General features: G+C 42.0%; 1 protein-coding gene across 1 annotated transcript in view; it reads left to right on the top strand.

Annotated features, from left to right (window-relative positions):
* Nucleotides 1-19,779, top strand: part of LOC144515424 (protein TANC1-like) — a 35,247-nt gene that overhangs the window by 2,383 nt on the left and 13,085 nt on the right. The window contains exons 3-10 of the mRNA XM_078246265.1: nucleotides 1,460-1,748; nucleotides 2,462-2,743; nucleotides 8,874-8,990; nucleotides 9,156-9,446; nucleotides 10,217-10,338; nucleotides 15,697-15,928; nucleotides 16,752-16,918; nucleotides 18,536-18,844. Of these exons, the coding sequence (XP_078102391.1) occupies nucleotides 1,460-1,748; nucleotides 2,462-2,743; nucleotides 8,874-8,990; nucleotides 9,156-9,446; nucleotides 10,217-10,338; nucleotides 15,697-15,928; nucleotides 16,752-16,918; nucleotides 18,536-18,844 (1,809 nt within the window). The remainder of the gene's footprint in view (nucleotides 1-1,459; nucleotides 1,749-2,461; nucleotides 2,744-8,873; nucleotides 8,991-9,155; nucleotides 9,447-10,216; nucleotides 10,339-15,696; nucleotides 15,929-16,751; nucleotides 16,919-18,535; nucleotides 18,845-19,779) is intronic.

Here is a 19,779-nt window from a genome sequence, read left to right as displayed (position 1 = left end):
TTTTCTTAGAAAACATAAGTCTTACTGTAAGATGCTGTCAAAAGATTTTTAAATCTCTTCCGAACATTACACACGGGTCACATAAAAAAAATCCTCAGTAAGAGACAAGGGTAAATACTATAAATTGAAATATCTGTAACATGTATGTGAAAAAGCTATTTTCCTCCTCTAAGAATAACGTAATGGAAAACATCACACAATTAAACTTTAAACTTATTGCAGGGTAGGTCCCAATGTATTGTGTAGATGTTATTATGTGTACACTATGTATTTATTCTCTTTGCTTTTATAAAATGCGGACTTAGGGACTGTTTATCGGTAGATGTGATACAGCTAAGATGTAGCCATGATGATAACTGCTTGAATAATCTCAGCTTTTTTTCAACCTGGCTCTTATTTTTGTAGTTTTTTTTCCCACTGGGATGACTTATTGTGTTCAAAACCCCATTGTTTACTGTAGAGCTCAGTGGCGGACTCAGGCCATCGTAGGAGCAGGGCGAAAATAAAAATGGCGCCAGCTGCATGTGGTGGGCAACAACGCACAACAAATTTTGTAGCATGTAGGGCAGCCATATATTTTCTCAATTTTAAGGCCACTCTTGAGGGCACTGCATCACATTTTCTCTCCTGGAAGGGCAGCCTAGAGAGCACTTTATCATGTTTTCTCCATTTAAGGCCACCCATTATGGGGCACCATGGTAAAACTTTACGTGCAGTTGCTCCAAGTTGCTATCCAACACACACACACACACACACACACACACACACACACACACACACACACACACACACACACACACACACACTGCTAATTCCAAAAAGCAACTAAAGCATGTTATTTTAACACAGTAATACATTTCCATTTCCTGAAACTTGCATATATTGTGGTGTTAGATGAGTAATTTATACTACTGTAGTACCCTCATTCCGACTGTCTGATGCTGTAGGATGCTTAAAATATATCCCGTCACCTGTGAAAAATGTTAACATTTCATTTCGTCGTTGTAAAATCAGTCCCATGTGGAATATCAGAATGTGTGCACAGTGACTCTTACAGTAAATTGTAAGTCTACAGGGAGTGATTTAGTTTTGAACACAGCCAGCCGTCCTTATGAAAAACTGTGAAAATGACAGCCAGGATGAAAATAACTGGAATTATCCTTTCATTTCCCATCTGCGTGCAGTGCACACACAAACATATTCAGTCACACAAAACAGTGTGCATGAAGGCAAACACTGTCACGCTGAGTGGAGTACTGTTAATAAGGGTAGCAACTAAAACTGTTGATTTACTTTATAATAGAAGAATATCACTTAGGTATGTTTCTTTTCATTCTCCCTGCACAGTTGAGTTGATCAGGTTGAGTCTCTCCCTGTGATTCTTGAGACATCTTAACTTTATTTCACTTTAACCTCCTTGATCATGTATCAATATCTTTCTGCTCTCCTTTTTTTTCAGTGTGATACCTCTGCCCAGGGGGGGAGTCCCAGCTCCACTCTTACCTGCAGCACTGCCTCCCCCTGTTCAGAGAGCCCCTCTTCCACCCTGAGCACCAGTGCTGGAGGCCAGCCTTTTCCCCAGCCTTTACCCTTACCTTCACCCCACTGCAGCTCCAGCACCAGCCCCAGTGGAACCCTCTCCAACTCTGTACCCAGTTCTGCTCCTGGACCCATCACCAGGAGCAGCCCTGGGCCTCCTTCTCAAAGCCCCACCTCCACCCTGGGGAGCAAGGACAGTGGAATCATAGGTGAGAGTTGCTGCTGTGTATCTTTTGAAAATCCTGGCCATGTTTTCAAATGATGTCTATCCACATTGTGTGAGTTTAGATTGTTTTTACACTAGGTGAAGCATGTCCAATACAAAAGTCCAGCCATGCATCGCTAGAAGTAAAAAAATGCTAAAAAGACATCAGCGTCCTATTAAACTCAATGTGGAACCACTTACCTATCAGAAATCCCAAATATGAGTATGTGTCACACCTTCCTACACAATGATAGTGTCCCTTAGTTTAAGGTCCATGTCTAATGTGTACCTCTACCCCACAACTAATTTCTCTACGTCGCCTGTGCCACTTCAGCCTCAAGGCTTTAGCTCCCTCCTGTCAAAACTGGGACACTGCTGTCTTTGTTGCTTATGGGTCTGATTCTCCTAAAATAGGACATTGTTCTCCCTAAATAGAGTTTGTATTTATAGTTAAATACAAAAGTGCAAAGGGCACATCAAGTACAGTAAAACGTTGTATTGTTGATTGATGAGTGTACGGCTGAGAAAACAGGTGTATTTTATTGTTGATTGAGTAAATATGATTTGTTGAAGTGGAAGGCAATGCTTAGTTTTGGGTCTTTAGTCAATTTTAACTGATAAGAAAATGCAAGTAAGCAATTGCATGCCATATGTTCTTTAGAAGTATGAATTCTTTTTTTTGCTGCCTCCGTTAACCCATATTTTCTTGCGGTTCAGCAACCATCACTAGTTCCTCTGAGAATGAAGAGCGCAGCGCTTCTAGTGAGGTTCTGACTAGGAATAAAGGCCCAGGGGGCGGTGCTGGTGTAATGGGCCATGCAAACGAGGACCGCAATCCCGGGCCAACAAGGGACAATCTGACCACCCAACCAGATGAGGCCTTACCTAGAACTGACATCATGGAGCCCAGGACCCCACCAGCACCGAAAAGACCCCTCCCACAGCACCACCTACACAACACTTCCTCCCTTGTGATGCCCCGTCCAAATTCTGTGGCAGGTACGTTTATTTTCACTTTCTTCTTGCTGAGAGTGATGATGAGAAAATCAATACCACTCTCATACCTGTTCATTCAATATGGAGCTGGAGCCAGCTGCCCGTTAGCTTAGCTTAGCGTAACGACTGGACACGGGGAGACAGCTAGCCTGGCTGGCTCTGTCCAAAGGGAACAAAATCTGCCTAGCAGCACCTCTAAAGCTCACTAATTAACAGGTTATAATTCCTGGAGGTTGCCAGTCAACCAGGACGTCACTGCTCCCAGCCACGAAATAGTCCGACACATAACCTCTTGTAAAACCACAGCATGTCATTTTTACACTTCTATTTTTTGTTTCACATTATGTTTTTGACATAATGTGTTGATTAGTGAGCTAGTCAGTGAATTGCTAAAGCTTCAATTATCTTGTAGTTGAAGTAGGTTAATGAGAGTATGAATGTGACACCTGTGACCCGGGTGATTAATTAATGGTATGAGAAATATTGACTGAATGGCAGATTGATTGCATTGATGTTTGACTTGACATTTTCAAACTATTCATCCGATACAGAAAATTTGCAAGATATCTGTGATGGAGAACCTAACTTCATTGCACCCTGTGTTGGTGCTCTACTTACCACTGAGGCTGGATGCACACAGTGAGCAGTACCAGTTAAATGTCCTGGGAGGCCTCCAGTTGTCATAAAAATATCCCCCTCCCTCTCCAGTCACGATCTTTGCTAGTGCACAAGGCTCTTTTTCTTTCCTTAGATGTCAGTTCATTTGTGGTGGGAGCAAAAGAAGAGATTCCCTAAGGAGTGGATTCACAGTAACGCCTGCCAGTTTCTTCTGTCAGCTGGTGCTTTCATTTAGGCACCCTTGATGAAATTCAGAATAAAGATGAAGCGAGCCACATAGCATTGTAGCCACTAGAATATGACGCCTTGCGCCTATTCATGAAAGATTAGATCATAGAGTAACGGTGTACAGGAGACTAGTATTTAAATTTCTCTTTAATTACTCCCGGATGGAAATTTTGTTGTTATAGCAGCGATATTGTCAGGCAAAGAAAAACAGGCTACAGATAAGAATATAATGAATGGAAGTTTTATAAACATATGCTCCAGTTAAGACTATCTTCGAAGATTTATGATGTATTATGTATAATGAAATTGTAAGTTTTACATTAGATAGTGTATGCAAAACCGCAACATTAACAGCAGCAGAACATGAACACAGAATGTGTTGATTACAAACTGAGCATATTCCATATAAATATATTGAATTGCAGATGATGAGGTTTAATTTTCCAATTAGTCAATGCATAATTTATAATCTAGAATAGATGGAGGCCCCATCACCTTATGTTCCTCACTGTCTGTTCTCATTAACAGCCTCATAATCAGAATGGATCAAAGTAGCTCATGTTCTCAAAGTTTCCTGAGATAAATGCTGATTGTTGCAAGCACAGAAATACGAAAGTTAGTCCAAGACAGTTTGCAGAGTTAATAGCAGTTACCTGCTTCATCAGCCCCCTAGTGGGCTGAGACTGGGGCCATATTGGCAGAAGCATTGTAGGCTACAGTATGATGGCTGTCGGCAGAAAGAGAGTGCCGAAAGCACCCGTTTTTTTTAAATTTGTGAACAAGTCAGAGGCTGAAGATGCATCAACTGCAGATATGTTAGTGGTGTCCATGCTTTCAGTATGTTTTCCTGGTATTCAATTTAGAGAGAGTCTTTCACTAGAAGCCTAAGATGCAGCCTCTTAAAGGTCTTCATTATGTGACAGGTCAGTGCCACTGGCGTATAAAGGCACTGGAGAATAATTTTTTCGATAATAAGACTATATGCAGGAGACCCATCTTCGAATTCAAGTTAGAGGAATACAGCTAGCCTGACTGTCCAAGGGTAACAGAATCCACCTACCAGCACCTCTAAAGCTCACTTATTAGCACGTTGTATCTTGTTTGTTTAATCCATACAAAAGGGCAATTCGCTGTTGGACTGTGGCTTATGGGCTGGTTCCAGCCAAGAAATAGTCTGGCATATAAACCCCTGTATAATGGTGAATTGTTGTTTTTGCACTTTGATTTTTGTATGCATTAAATAAACAAGATATAACTTATTCATTAGTGAGCTTTAGAGGTGCTGGTAGGTGGATTTTTATTACTTTTGGACTGAGCCAGGCTAGCTATTTCCCTGTTTCCAGTCTTTGTGCTAAGCTAACCGGGTGCTAGTGGTAGCTTAATAATAACAACTTAATAATAATAAAATGGACAGACATAAGAGTGATATTGATGTTTTCATCTAACTCACAGCCAAAAAGCAAATAAATGCATTTCCCAAAATGTTAAACTATTCCTTTACGGTTGAAAAGGTCGTGTGGAATCAGTGCTGGCTGGGTTGATGATAAGGGGCTGGTGCTATCAGGCATGCTGTCGGCTTTGGCCAGGGCTGCAGAGTTGACATTTAAAGTGTTAAATGATCAACATGGGTTGGAGGGTAATCAACCACACTGTCATCAGCAATGAACATAAAAGCAGGCAGTGAGCGTAGACTTGGTTGTGGTGGACAGGGTCCCATCAGGCTGGACTGGCAAGGGTGGAGGAATGAGCTGTCCTGGTGTCTCTGCGTCAAACTGGGTGAAAACATGTTCAAACTCTGTCAATCTATCATTGGTCCACTCAGCCATTTGGCCTGGCTGTCTTTAGCTAGCAAGCTTTCTCATCCCACTCCACACCTCCTTCACACTGTTTTGCTGCAGACTGTTCTTCATCCCCTCACTGTGGATTTTCTTTCAATCCTCAATTCTCCACTTCAGCTCTTGCTTGACAAGTATGGTAATTTCTTTCATGTCCCCTGTCCTAAAAACTATCTGTTGAAAAGGATAATGTTTTCAGTTTTCCAGGATTTATTATTTGCTCGTCCTTGATCTTTTTTTCTTTTATTATAATTGCAGGGTTCACGCTGTAATTGATTTGTCTTGCATCAGGTAGCCCCTCATTGTCCTCTGGGTACTTCACAGAGCAGGTTCCAAAAGCCCTGTAAATTATAATATGGCCTCAGTAGCTTAACACTACGCTCTCACTCTGCTGCTGCAGGATGATGGACACACACAGGGAGGCTACAGAATATGATCTGATCCGCACAAAGAAAGAAAAAAAAGTGTTGGGAACTGTATGTACCACAGTATTGTGAAAAAGCAAGTTCAGTGTGTAATTCTCTCTGTTCTAAATGAAAAAGAGGGAGTGACCATTCAGTATTACACTATGCAGTAAACATGAATGTCAGTTAAGAAAGCATAAACACATTTCATGTTGTGTGGCTCACGTCTGAGTGTGGAGTGATTTGGTGATATGTCATGACGAAGGATACTGAAGGACGTAGCTGGCCAGCATCTTCAGGCTGTGACCGCAATTGCTGTTTTAAAGCTGTAAGATCAGAGATGTGTTGCAGCTCCCTCAGATGCTCTGATATTACCAATGACAGCATTTAACATGTACAGTATATGATTATGGTGTTGTGAGGTGAGGTCATCATCTGTCCAGGGCCTGCACTTTCTTGTCTACTGTCCGATTGACTGGTCTATATACTGTATTTTACAGATGAGTGCAAAGGGACTCCTTTTTTTATCCCACTCTGGAGGGATTAGTGGCAGCAGTAATGCCAGATTTTCAGATTTTACATATCATTTATTTTAATGTTACAGGAATGAATGAATGAAATGGACCAGTCTGTGATTTCCTATTGAAAACAAACTCTTAAAATAACAATAACTTTTCTATCTGACTAATTTTTTCTATGCAGCTTGAGTCTTTTTTTTATTAGTATTACTATATATAATTAGTACTAATTTTATTTACAATTCCATCACCTAAATGTAGATGTATCCTGCATTACACACAACCCAATAACATGAATAAGAGCAAACCTAAATATTCAGAAAGTCAATATCATACAACTCAATAAGCATAGACACTTCCTGGTGCAGTGATTGTATGCCTAGATTGCCATGCCTAGAGTCATAAACAACTTTTTTTCTTTTTTTATTAGATTAAATTATCCTTCATCAACAGAGAGAACGAGAACTTGGAACTGCCTAAGACTAGACTAGAACAGAGGTTCTTAACCTTTTTTTCTGAGACAGATGAGCAGTTTAACCAAGAATGAAATGTTACTGTAGGAGCCTTAATGTGACGGTGCCTATGAATTAAACTACATCGAGGACAGAAACATTGTAACATTCTCAAACATACTCACATGTTAGTCTCTGGAGTTTGAATCATAACCATTTTTGTTGCATTTTATATCCATCTCTGTTCCGTCTCCCAGGTAAATCCTGGCAACGATTAAATAAAGGCAAAACCTGCCAAAACAACAACAACAAAAATGTTAAAAGTAAGCTGCTACTTCAGTTGTTCAGTTTTGTTGAAACAACTATACTTTACTTGGTATATGAGAAATCTTCTATGGACTGTTTTTAGACTGTTCAAGTGATAGAATACTGACCTGAAACATGTAGAAATATGTTTGTAATATTTTGTCTATAACATATTTTGTCCACAAAATATTAGAAACGGTTTACAATACAGGGCAATCGAATACAAAACCACCAGAAAATACACACTCAAAAATGACAGTAGAGTGGAATCAACACCTCTCTGACATAGTGTCAACATTACAAATTTGTAATGCATCGTAGATATGACAGGAGTGTTGTTGGATGGATTGCATTTCAGTGTACAGGGCTTTCTGTTTTTTTGTCACTCTGTGTTTTGCCGCCTAATGATATGTTGTAATTGGAGGAATATATTATTAATTTTAGCAGGAGACCAAATGTAAAAACCGAGACCGGCCCGGCCCGGCATATTAACTGGAATTATGAGCCCGAGCCCGATTTCAACCCGACACTTTTTTAATACGTGGGCCATTATAACTGACTAACTACAATTCAGAGTTGTTTGAACTCAACACATTTCTCTGTGAGGGCTTGCTTCGCCCTCATGCTTGGAGAAGTAACAAAAGAGGACATTGAAGGCTGACTATCATCTTTTCTGCCACGGCGAGCCTGTTCCATGTGTCTGTTCATCATCCAAGTCCCCGTTTTATTTGCTGTCATAGGCGAGCAGCGTGCCGCACCTAATGCACTCGACTAAGCCGACACATATGTTGTCACTGCCCACGACTAAAATGGTTCCATACCTCCGACTTTCCTCCAAACTTGCTCAAAGGTAATTCTCCTGTTTTTCTTTTTTTCTTTACATCCTCAAGCTCCATGTTGCACTTAAGCTACACCATACAGCCCAGCAGCCCCGGTGTGATGTGTGCGAGAGGAGGAGACTCCGTGCATGACACGTGTTGCATTTTGTAACTGTAGTCCAACTTGACCTACTTGGCCTACTTGGCTTGAACTTGGCCTAAATATAGCCTATATAGATACTATTTCTGATTATGGCATAGCTTTCTCCCCACCCAATTAGGCTAATAAAGTAATAATGATGATAATGGTAATGATTAAAAAAAACACAAATGCTTGATCAAGGGCCCGGCTCGGGCTCGGGCAGAGAATCTAAACTCTACTTCACAGCAGCATGGACTAAAGGCTCTGCTAAATGTCTTGAGAACTGCAGAAAGAAAGCCTGGCTGACCTGTAAACTCTGTAGTGTGAGTGGGTGGATGGATAGGGGAATGTGGGAGTAAAAAAACTCTTTTTGTTTCTTGTCCTTTTGTACAAAATTTACTTTATTTCTCTTTATCATGTTGGCTTTTATGTGTCTTATTTGGTCATTAGAAGATTGCGTGTAATCCTGTGATTGAGAGCTGATACATTTTTGCGTTACAGCCAGCGATGTGTTTCCAGTGATCATCACAGATTTGCTGTCCTGACAGAATAAAACATTTGGTTAATTCAGACTCATGTTAGCTTGAGATTACAGGGCGTTAGATGAGTTGGTTTCTTTTCTTTCCCACTCTCTTCACTCCTCAGGGTCATTGAGCATTGAGAGCAACAACTGTTGTCTCACGTCTCCATGGATACAATAATTGACTCAAGCAATGAATTTGACACTTGTGTGGTATGCATGTGTATCTTTGCACATTTCCTGCATCTCTCTCACACTCTCTATTCATTCCCCACCCGCTCTCTTTTTAAAGCAACCAGCTCCACTCGACTGGAGGATTTGAGTTATCTGGACAACCACAGGGCTGCTGGACACAGGAGCTCCGTCCGCAAACACAACACAGCTGGACGCACAAATGATGACTCCAAAGGTATTTTGTGACTTACCCTCGGGGTGAGATCAGTGTGTAAATATAGTTTGGTGCAGAAACATCTGCAGACCTGTGTGGAACATGAACTCACTTCCCCAATGTCACTGCTTAAAATGACATAGCCATTCCTAAATAGCTTTGACTGTTTCCTCTCACTCCATCCAGGGAGATTAGTGCCATTCAAACAAGCTGACATCATGCTAAAACCTCTGCTGTTTGAAGTCCCCGGCATCACCGCAGAGACACCTTTTGTTGGCCGGGATTGGCTCTTCACACGTCTGGAGGAGGTCCTGAGAAAAACAAGCAGCTGTGAGGGCCGCGGTGCTGTCATTGTGGGTAACGCAGGATCCGGCAAGACTGCTATCATCTGGCGGTTGGTGACGCTCAGCTGTCATGGCATGCACACGCCACAGGGAGGTCCCAGCATCCCTCACAGCCCCAGCGCCTCCCCTAAATGTAATACTCCCATCTTCATTCAGAGCAGTGTAATTTGTTTTTGTGTGTATCTCAAAACATTAGTGAAAGAACACAGAAGAACACTATAAATTGAATTGATACATTTTCCAGTATGCTCCAGTAACGTCAGATTCGTGTCAGATATTGGAGGAAAAATCACTTTTTGTGAAGAGTTGGTAACTGGGTCACACACTTTTCTTTCAAGTTCTCCCCTGAGGTTTCTCTGCTGATTGCAGTTGTGTAAGGGGACTGCGATTTTTTTCTTTTCTTTTTCTTATCGTGAGTGGCACTGGAACAAACACTCATACAACAAATTTTGCACGTTGCACAATACATGCATGTTGCATATGGTGACATGCTGTTAATATTGTTTTCAACTTAAACGTGACACACTTGGAGTTATGAATAAGAACGACCAAAAATACAGATTTTTGTAAATCGTCTCTCAACCTTTTCCTAAAATAGTGTTAACAAAAATAAAGGGAGCCATGTATTGTTTACGTCATTGCTCCATTTATTGATATCTTTATGTTGTCATTTTGATTTAAATTTAACAGAGGGTATAGCATGAGGTGTGCAAGAATTCAGACGTGTCATTCTGCACTCTTTGAAACAAACACACTTGCTGACATCTTGTCACTAATTAGCTGCAGCAGTTTAATTGTCATTCTACTTTACTCCTTGCATTCCTGTGCTTACACCAGAGACTTCATTTAACAGGTATAAATGGCAGCTTTGCGTTTGTTGTTGTTGCCTTACGCTTTGTTCAGGTGGGGATAAGCAGGGAAAAGCCGCCTCCAAACCAGTTGATTCCCAGCCCAACCAGAGTGCTGTTGCAGGAACAAGTGATGCAGCACAGAGGAAGGAGGTTGTCAAATGCCTAGCTGCCAAGGTACCTCAAAACACACATGCACACACACGTTTGTATTTCTATACATGTGCCGACCCTCAATTAAGCATTTTGGTAAAAGCGTATTTGGTTTCTTGTGGAGAGTCAGATGAGAGGATCAATACCCCTCTCATGTCTGTACCCTAAATATGAAGCTTAGGCCAGGAGATGGTTTGCTTAGCATAAAGACTGGAAACAGCTAGCCTGCCTCTCTCAAAATTCGTCTACCAACCTCTATACAGTTCACTAATTATCACGTTTTATCTTGTGTATTTAATCTGTATAGTAACCAAGGTGTAATATAAATAATATAATAATATTAAATTGCCAATGTTCTGGACTATTTCTCAGCCAGGAGCAGTTGACCGGCAACTACCAGAGACTCAAGGAAGTTAATGCGCGCTGGTAGCCTGGCTCCGCCCTCCTATGTACTTCCACTCAATTTTCATTTCCCTTCAGTACTCCGTCTGGGTTTGCAGTATATTTGCAGGTTTTCTCCGGTCAAATTTTTACTGGTCCAATCAGCGAACAGAGGGAGTGGCTGAGAACGATGGCATTGAGGTTGTGCGCTAGTTTGAGTTGTAGTTCCGTAATGGCGGCGGAGAAAGATGCGAGCGAAGCCATTCTGTCCGTTGTGGCAGCAACGCTGCCGATGATATTCGGGTTCGGGTCGGGGCTCGGTCACATCAGCGCGATAAGGCATTGAACATTTTAAATTTAAAACAGCTTATTATGTAGGTAGCCAATGGGCCTGTTTCACTTGATGCAAAGGTTCGTTTTTGTGATTAAAATACATTTAAATTACCCTAACATCCGTCTTCCTGTGTGCGGAAATTTGTTTATGTAGCTGTGACAACGAAAGACGTGCATATTAGGCTACATGTACATGTGTCATCAGTATGAGAAAAAAATTAGATTTTACCTGTGTCGGGCTTGGGTCGGGGTCGGACATAAATATCTTAATGCCTGTCGGACGCGGGCCGGGCTCGGACAGAAAAACGCGCCCCGATCTGCATTCTAGACCAAACGTTAGCAATGGTTATGGCAGATCCAGAGTGGCTCTGGGCAGATCCAATAGTTTTAAACTTCAACAGAGTACCCGCCTTCAAGGAAGTTAACACTTGTCAATGGAGAGTGGCCAGACTGGTAGGACCAGGCTAGCTCGCTGGGGCTTTAGCTTCATGTTTTAATGAACAGATATGAGAGTGGTATCGATCTTTACATCTAACTCTACACAAGAATGCAAATAAGTGTATTTCCCAAAATGTCTATTAAATGTAACTATTCCTTTAACCATCAGAACTACATGCCTTACCTCACCCCTGACTCTTAACTTAAATCTAATTTTAATGTTAAACCCAGAACCAAATATTTCACACCAACAGCCTTTTAAAGTACTAACCAAAATGTCCTTAATTTCCAAGAATGAAATAAAATTTAAAAAAAACTCAGATTGGTCCTCACAAAGATACAAGAGTACATACACACATACATATTTACACAACACACTTCTGTATGGTTCTTGTTATTTATGATGTTGCTGACTTACCTGCAGTTAAAACTAACTATAACTAACTAATATATACAAAAGGAAAAAACTATATTGACATTATAGGAGTGCTTCTAGATTTAGCTTCTTGTTATAGATACTTTGATAGCCCTGGATGTTTTTCCTGCACCAAATTTGAAAGCACGGTAATATAATTCAGCATCATAAGCAGTGCTGTACTGTAGGGAGCTATGATTGTTACGAGCCTTCACAAAACACTGAAGAGGGATCAATTCAAAGAGATAAACACACATCAGGATTGTTACTGTTTAAAGAGCTATGGGGCTGCCCATTTGTGACACAAAATTTGAATGTCATAGTTTTCTCCTCTCTTGTTGGGCACATGTAGAACATGCTGCTGATTGCATCACATAGATGACATGGAAGCTTCTATATTTACTAACTTGGCCTCAATAAGAGTTTCCATGGGAACTAGTCAGACTACTTGTGATGGTGAGGATGTTCGCTCAAAAGTAAATCATTGATAATGTTCTATGTGGACCACTCCTGAGCAAGACAGGGACCTATCTAAGCCCTATTAGTGAATACTTTTGGAAATGCAATTGTTAATGCAAAAGTGCACTTATAACTAATATCCCCCAGCAACAGTTGCCATTTATCTCAATGTTTTTGTATTTTATGCTCTTGTTCAGTATGAGTCCTGTATTGCACAAATCACCCTTTTTAGTAGTGATATGTTTCATTTCTCAGACTCTTGTAGCTTGCAACTATTTAGTGAATGTTTTATATATACTCTGCAGTAATATGTTGAATGAAACTCTCGTTGGGTTTCATGAAACTATGTTATGACTCAGCTACCCCTATGATTTCTGCAAATATGATTTCTGTGCTTATATCTTGGTCTTATTTTATTGTAACCCTTATTGTTTATATATTCTGTGATACTAGTCTTAGAGATTGTTTTTCTCCTTTTTTCTTGGGATATGAACAGAAAATCCGCTCTGAACAGAGCATCTGAATTTGTGCAGTAATATTTGTCCCCCCATGTTCATCAGATTGAGACTTTTTCTTCCGTATCAAAGTAATTCAGGTGGTTGTTGTCTGTACAGTGCGAACAAAAACAGATTTAGCCAAAGCAGCATGACTTCTCATGATTCAGTAAACAAATAGGCTATAGGCTAAAAACACAGAGGTGTAAATAGCTTTATGTTCAATAGAATCAGAATCAGAATCAGAAAGGGTTTTATTGCCAAGTATGTTTTTTAACACATACAAGGAATTTGTTTTGGTGTTGTTGGTGCACGTCACACATTCTCTAGATGGAATATTAGACAATATAAGTATAGGTATAAACAATATAAGTATAAGTAGATGTACACAGTATGTATTAAATTAAATTAAAAATAAAGATAGAAATAAAAAAATAAAAATAAAGAGCAAAGAGCATTACAGCAGAGAGAGAACAGTGGCATGAAGAGCCAGCGGTGGAGAGTCAGGGTGGTTTCCGGGCCTTGTTAATAAGGCTAGTGGCAGAGGGGAAAAAGCTGTTCATGTGACGTGAGGTTTTGGTTGATGGACCTCAGCCTCCTGCCAGAGGGGAGTGTCTCAAAGAGTTTGTGTCCGGGGTGGGAGGGATCGGCCACAATCTTTCCAGCACGCTTCAGAGTCCTGGTGGCGTATAGGTCCTGGAGCGGCGGCAGATTGCAGCCAATCACCTTCTCTGCAGACCGAATGATATGCTGCAGTCTGCCCTTGTCCTTGGCAGTGGCAGCAACGTACCAGATGGTGATGGAGGATGTGAGGATGGACTCAATCTTGGCTGTGTAGAAGTGCACCATCATTGTCTTTGGCAGGTTGAATTTCTTCAGCTGCCGCAGGAAGTACATCCTCTGTTTTCCTCTGCTTTCTTGACGAGGGAGCTGATGTTCAGCTCCCACTTGAGGTCCTGGGAGATGATAGTTCCCAGGAAGCGGAAAGACTCCGCAGTATCAATTGTGGAGCCACAGAGGGTGATGGGGGGCAGGTGGGGCAGGTGGGGCTGGGTTCTTCCTGAAGTCCACAACCATCTCCACTGTCTTTACAGCGTTGAGCTCTAGCTTGATTTGATTGCACCAGGTCACCAGGTGGTCAGCCTCCCACCTGTAGGCGGACTCGTCTCCATCAGAGATGAGTCCGATGAGGGAGGTGTCGTCTGCAAACTTCAGAAGCTTGACAGACTGATGACTGGAGGTGCAGCTGTTGGTGTACAGGGAGAAGAGCAGGGGGGAAAGAACACAGCCCTGGGGCGATCCGGTGCTGATGGTCTGTGAGTCGGAGACGTGTTATACACAGCTTCACATGCTGCTTCCTGTCAGACAGGAAGTCAGTGATCCACCTGCAGGTGGAGTCAGGCACACCAAGCTGGGAGAGTTTCTCCTGGAGCAGAGCCGGGATGATGGTGTTAAAGGCAGAGCTGAAGTCCACAAACAGGATCCTGGCGTAGGTTCCTGCGGAGTCCAGGTGCCAGAGGATGTAGTGGAGGGCCAGGTTGACTGCATCGTCTACAGACCTATTGGCTCTGTAGGCAAACTGCAGGGGGTCCAGGAGGAGGTCGGTGATGGCTTTGAGGTGTGAAAGCACAAGACGCTCAAAGGACTTCATAACCACAGAGGTCAGGGCGACGGGTCTGAGGTCATTAAGTCCTGTGGTCCTTGGCTTCTTGGGGACAGGGATAATGGTTGAGGTCTTGAAACAGGCTGGCACGTGACATGTCTCCAGTGAGGTGTTAAAAATGTCTGTGAACACTGGAGACAGCTGATCAGCGCAGTGCTTCAAGCTTGATGGGGAGATAGCATCCGGTCCAGCAGCTTTCCTGGGGTTCTGTCTCCTAAAGAGTCTGTTGATGTCCCTCTCGTGGATGGAGAGAGTCGTCACTGAGGTGGGAGGGGGGGTGGAGGGGGGGCCTTTAAGGAGGGCATTGGTGGGGGGGCCCAGGACCCTGTTGAGGTGGGGGAGACAGTCGCAGAGTCGTTAGCTGAGAACTGGCGTTGGAGCTTCTCAGAGTACCGTTGTTTAGCCTCCTTCACTGCCTTGCTAAACTTGTACTTCGACTCTTTAAATCTGTCTTTGTCCCCACTCCTGAACGCATCTTCCTTAGTCAGCCTTAACCTTCTGAGTTTGGCTGTGAACCAGGGTTTGTCATTGTTGTAACTCACCCTGGTGCTTGATGGAACACAGCAGTCCTCACAGAAGCTGATGTATGACGTCACAGCCTCTGTGTACTCATCCAGACTGTTGGTAGCAGTCCTGAACACATCCCAGTCAGTAGAATCCAAACACGACTGGAGATCCTCCACAGCCTCACTGGTCCACTTCCTTGATGTCCTCACTACAGGTTTAATATTCAGACATTCCGCAAGGTTTACCTCATAGTACGATATTAAAGCCTGAAGTCAATTTCATTTTTATAGCCCAATATCACAAATCACAAATTTGCCTCAAGGGGAAATGCATGGCTCAGTGCGTGACTGGACAGTCGATGAAAACTGACTAAAGTCTCAAAAGTGTATGCAAAATAGTCAAGAGAGCTTTGAGATTTTTCTCAATTGCTTTCTTTTTTTTCATAGACACTTCAGACCAACTTCAGATTCATGTGGGGTTCCTCCCATTTTTTTATGAAAAATCATGCATTATCGCCCAAAGCAATTCTGACTTTTCCCACTATTAAAATGTCCTGATCTCCACCCGGACCAATAAAAGCTACACAGCTATAATTTAGACCAGCTTTTATTGTGAAATAAAATTTTATTATATAATTTATTTTTTATTTTATTTGCGTTTTCAGTGTTTCACCTGCCTCTTTCTTCTGTCAGGTGGTAGCCTACCATTTCTGCCAGGCTGACAACACCTACACCTGCCTGGTACCAGAGTTTGTGCACAGTGTTGCCGCCCTGTTGGCCAGAGCGCCACAGCTCGCCCCGTACAGGGAGCTGCTGGTACAAGAGCCTCACCTACAAAACACACTCAGCCTGCGATCCTGCGTTCAAGACCCCATTGCTGCCTTCCGAAAGGGCATCCTAGAGCCCATAGCCAGCCTGCGCAAGGGTAATGAAGTCTACATACATACACACACGCACTTTAAGACAAATGTAATATTCAAGTTTAAATTAAAGTTTTTAAAATAGTATCAGTTGTATGGTGGAAAACTGTCTGCTTCCCTCACCATGCAATTAGGGAGCCTACTGCCATCACCTGTGTGAAATAGCCTATTAATGACTCCATGATGGGACCATAGATTATTTCCTTAGTTGAGGTCAAAGATTTGAAACAGTGCAGAGTGTGAAACAGATGTTAGGTCATTTACATTTGGACATGATGAGTGTTATTTTTGCCCTGGTGAATCATCAGCATCCCACCGGATTTCAAGGTCTCAAAATAATGTGGAGAGGCTGTGAATGTTACGGGAGTATTAGCCCCCTCAGTATCTCATGATACAGTCAGTTTACTAGATTGATGTGTTATTATGGTCAGGCCCTCCACAGTCTGAGAAGAGGAGTGTTTTGTCTACTCCATCACTATTAAGCAGGTTAGAAAAAAAATGGAGAGCCCTTGTGCCTTGAGTGTATGAGTCCTCACAGGCTTGCAGGGATGCATTGACTGCTTAGATTATGTGAAACATGATGGATATGTCCTGTTTCAAGCTAATTAACAACAATGGCCTCTGGTCCCTTTCAACCGAATATAATCAATATTAGCAGTTGGTCTTTTTCTCAACATATCCTGTGCTGGAAAACAATGATGCATGCATTTTTTTAGCCATAACATGATTTTAATAAAACTATCATACCATCTGTGCTCTTTGCCAGGCTAATTTAATATATCTGGTCTTTTAATGTGCTTCTTTTTTTCTATCTCTTGCTTTATTTAGAGCGCAGACTACCTGAAGAAGACTACATCATATTGGTCGACAGCCTTAACGAGGCAGAATTCCATAAACCAGACTATGGGGACACCATTGCCACTTTCATTACCAAAATAATCTCCAAATTTCCCATCTGGCTGAAGTTGGTGGTCACAGTCAGGACAGGCCTGGTGGTGAGTGAGATTATTAATATTACAGCATTACAGTGATCTCTGTACCACAGCACAACTGTGTCAAAGGGTCGCTTCACCCAAATTACATCAAACATATTTTCTCACTTAACTCTAGAGGTATGGTCTGTGGGGAACACATTTTGGGGGCGCGCAAAAGAGAATTTTTTGTTGCAGTCCCGCTGTTGGCAAATTGGCAGCAAGCCAGACTGGGATCTGGGGGAACCATAGCCATCGTTCTAATATATCTGTAAGTGTACACCCAAAGTTAGCTGCGATAGCCTTCAGCCCCCTGCGACCCTGCTAAGAATAACAGGGTAATAGATCATAGATGGATGTGTATTTCCAGATAAATTGTCACGGTAAGATCTCACTATGAGCAGTTTTCAGTGGGACTGCTTTCTACCAAAAGAAATTGTGCATTATATAGCTGTTGAAAGGTCTGTGGATTATTAGGAATAACAAGAATGCTGTTTGTGGAAAAATATGTTGTTTTTGAATTTGAATGCTCTTTAAATGCCACAAATTAAATTCCATTCATCTCTCTTGTATCGGGATTTACACTTTTTGCCCATCCAGCACCTAGCAGAGCCTTAATGCCAGGTGAGCACTGGACACTTTATGGGATGTAGGAAGAAATTTCAAAATCTGGGCAAATAGAACGTAGAGAGAGGTAGGTATAGAGAGAAAATAGGATTTTGTATTTTTACTTTTAGTTTTCCCTTGCCTCCTGACATTATCCAAATCATAGACATGCCCACACCATGTAGTGCGATGTTGTGCTTCTACTGCCATGGTATAGACTCTGTTTGCACAGTCACTTTCTCTAGTCTGATGTATTTTCTCAATCCGTTTGGTAATCCCACCAAACAGCAGGCGCATCTGTCCAATGCGAAAGCCAAGCCTCAAAATGCTGCATGGATTATGCCCTGAATGGATGGTAATACTACTGGGAGTCTGCCGGGAGTCTGGAGCTTGACAGCCAGCCAGCCAGTTACATAATTTGATTAGCGTTTGGGAAATACACCAAATACATTTGGGGTCATTTTCTTCATGATACATGTGAAGTCAGCAAGCATTAAATACCGAAATTTAAAGATGAAGAGTACAGCTATTATTTCACCCTCATAATTCACTCTTTCCTTTTTTACCAGCCATTTCACAGGAACTCTTGTATAACACCCTGGATATTTCACAAATGGTTGGGAAAGGGTTAAGTGAAGCACGGTCCATGACCACAAGTCAAATGTCATTCCTCGTTAATGAGGAACTGAGCTGCGATAACATTGATTTTTTTAAATCAGTCATAGCTGGTTTTGGCCGGTGTTGAGCAGTTGAGGATGGCGAGAGAGGAGATGAAATGTGACTCTGAGAGATGCCTGTGAGCAATGTTGGAGCTTCAGTCATTGTCACACTATTTACTGTACTGTATCCCATGGCTCTGTGTGAGTCAGAGGCAACAGCATCTGATGAATGGGTACTGATTTTGGTGCTTTTAATTTGTCCTTAGCTAATGTGCCAAAGACATACTATTCTTTAAATACTGAGGTGTTTGTGCCTGTGTGTGGAATCTGTTTTTACCAATAAGCACCCATCATTTATTCATTTTCTTATCTGCAGGAAATCACTACACTTCTTCCCTTCTCTGGCATCTCTCTGGACATCCTGCCAGACAGCAGTGATCTGGGAGCTGACCTGAGTGACTACATCCATCACCGGGTCAGCAGCAGCACCCAGGTCGCCACTAACGTCACCACACCCACAGGCTCGGCCCCTGATCAGCTGCTCCTCAGCAAGTTCAGCAGCCACCTGTCAACACGGAGCAACGGCTCCATCCTCTACCTTCAGCTGACCCTGGATCTGTTTCACAAGGGGCACCTGGCTCTGAAAGGTGGAAACTACCTGGTGGTGCCTGTGTCCCTATCAGAGGTCAGACATGTAAAACGTTGATTCCCAACAAGCAAGAGGTATTTGTTCCCAAGGGGTGCAGTTGCCAGAGATACGTAGAAAGATTGTTGATGAGCTCAGCGAATTTGAAAAGACAGAAATTGTACTTTGATTAGAGAAAAAAAAAAACTACACCTGAAGACCACATGTTGCGATTGAGAGTGCAGGGGGAAAAAAGCAAGCAGACCAGTTTAAACAGTTAACTTGTGGATGAATTGGATGAATTGTTAACAAAAACTTTGGGAACCACAGATGTGGAGTAATGAGTGTTTCATTCAGTTCATATCAGTTCACTTATTATGTAAACTACAGTGTTTAATCCTCAACAGCAAAAAAAGACACATTTTACTTGTAACTGTATTTTTTGGACCCACCTACCCTCCTCCTCCTCCTCCTACTCCTCGTCCTCTTCTTCCTCCTCCTCCTCATCTGGTCAATTTCACAGTCACAATTAACACTTGTCAGTCATCCCGGTGAGCTGTCTGCCGTGAATGGCATCTCGCCTGAAGCTGAAGCAATTAATGTCCATAAAATCCCCACACAAGGTACACATAGGCGACAGCCATCGTTCAGACATGTTTTTCACAAAAACAAGAAAAATGTGTACTCGCGTGCTAGTCAGATCAATAAAAGATAAAAATGACAGGATCAAAGACTTTATACAAAGTGCCAAAAATAGTCCACAGTGACTAAAGTAAATGACAGACGCATTTTTAATATTGCATAATCATCAGTGCAAAATAGGACAACAGATGACAAAGTGTTATTATACACACAATGGCCTAGAAATGTGATGATTTAATGATTCGATAATGGATGTGGAAAAGCATGCATAAAAGTGTGCTAAAGATGTGTAAGCCCAGGTAGTGGGCAGTAACAGTGAAATATGACCGTTTGTGTAGAAGTATAATGTGGAT

Source organism: Sander vitreus, chromosome 1 (genome assembly GCF_031162955.1).
Source record: "Sander vitreus isolate 19-12246 chromosome 1, sanVit1, whole genome shotgun sequence".
Taxonomy (NCBI): domain Eukaryota; kingdom Metazoa; phylum Chordata; class Actinopteri; order Perciformes; family Percidae; genus Sander; species Sander vitreus.
Note: the sequence above shows the minus strand (reverse complement) of the source record. Positions and strands in the feature narration are given on the sequence as shown.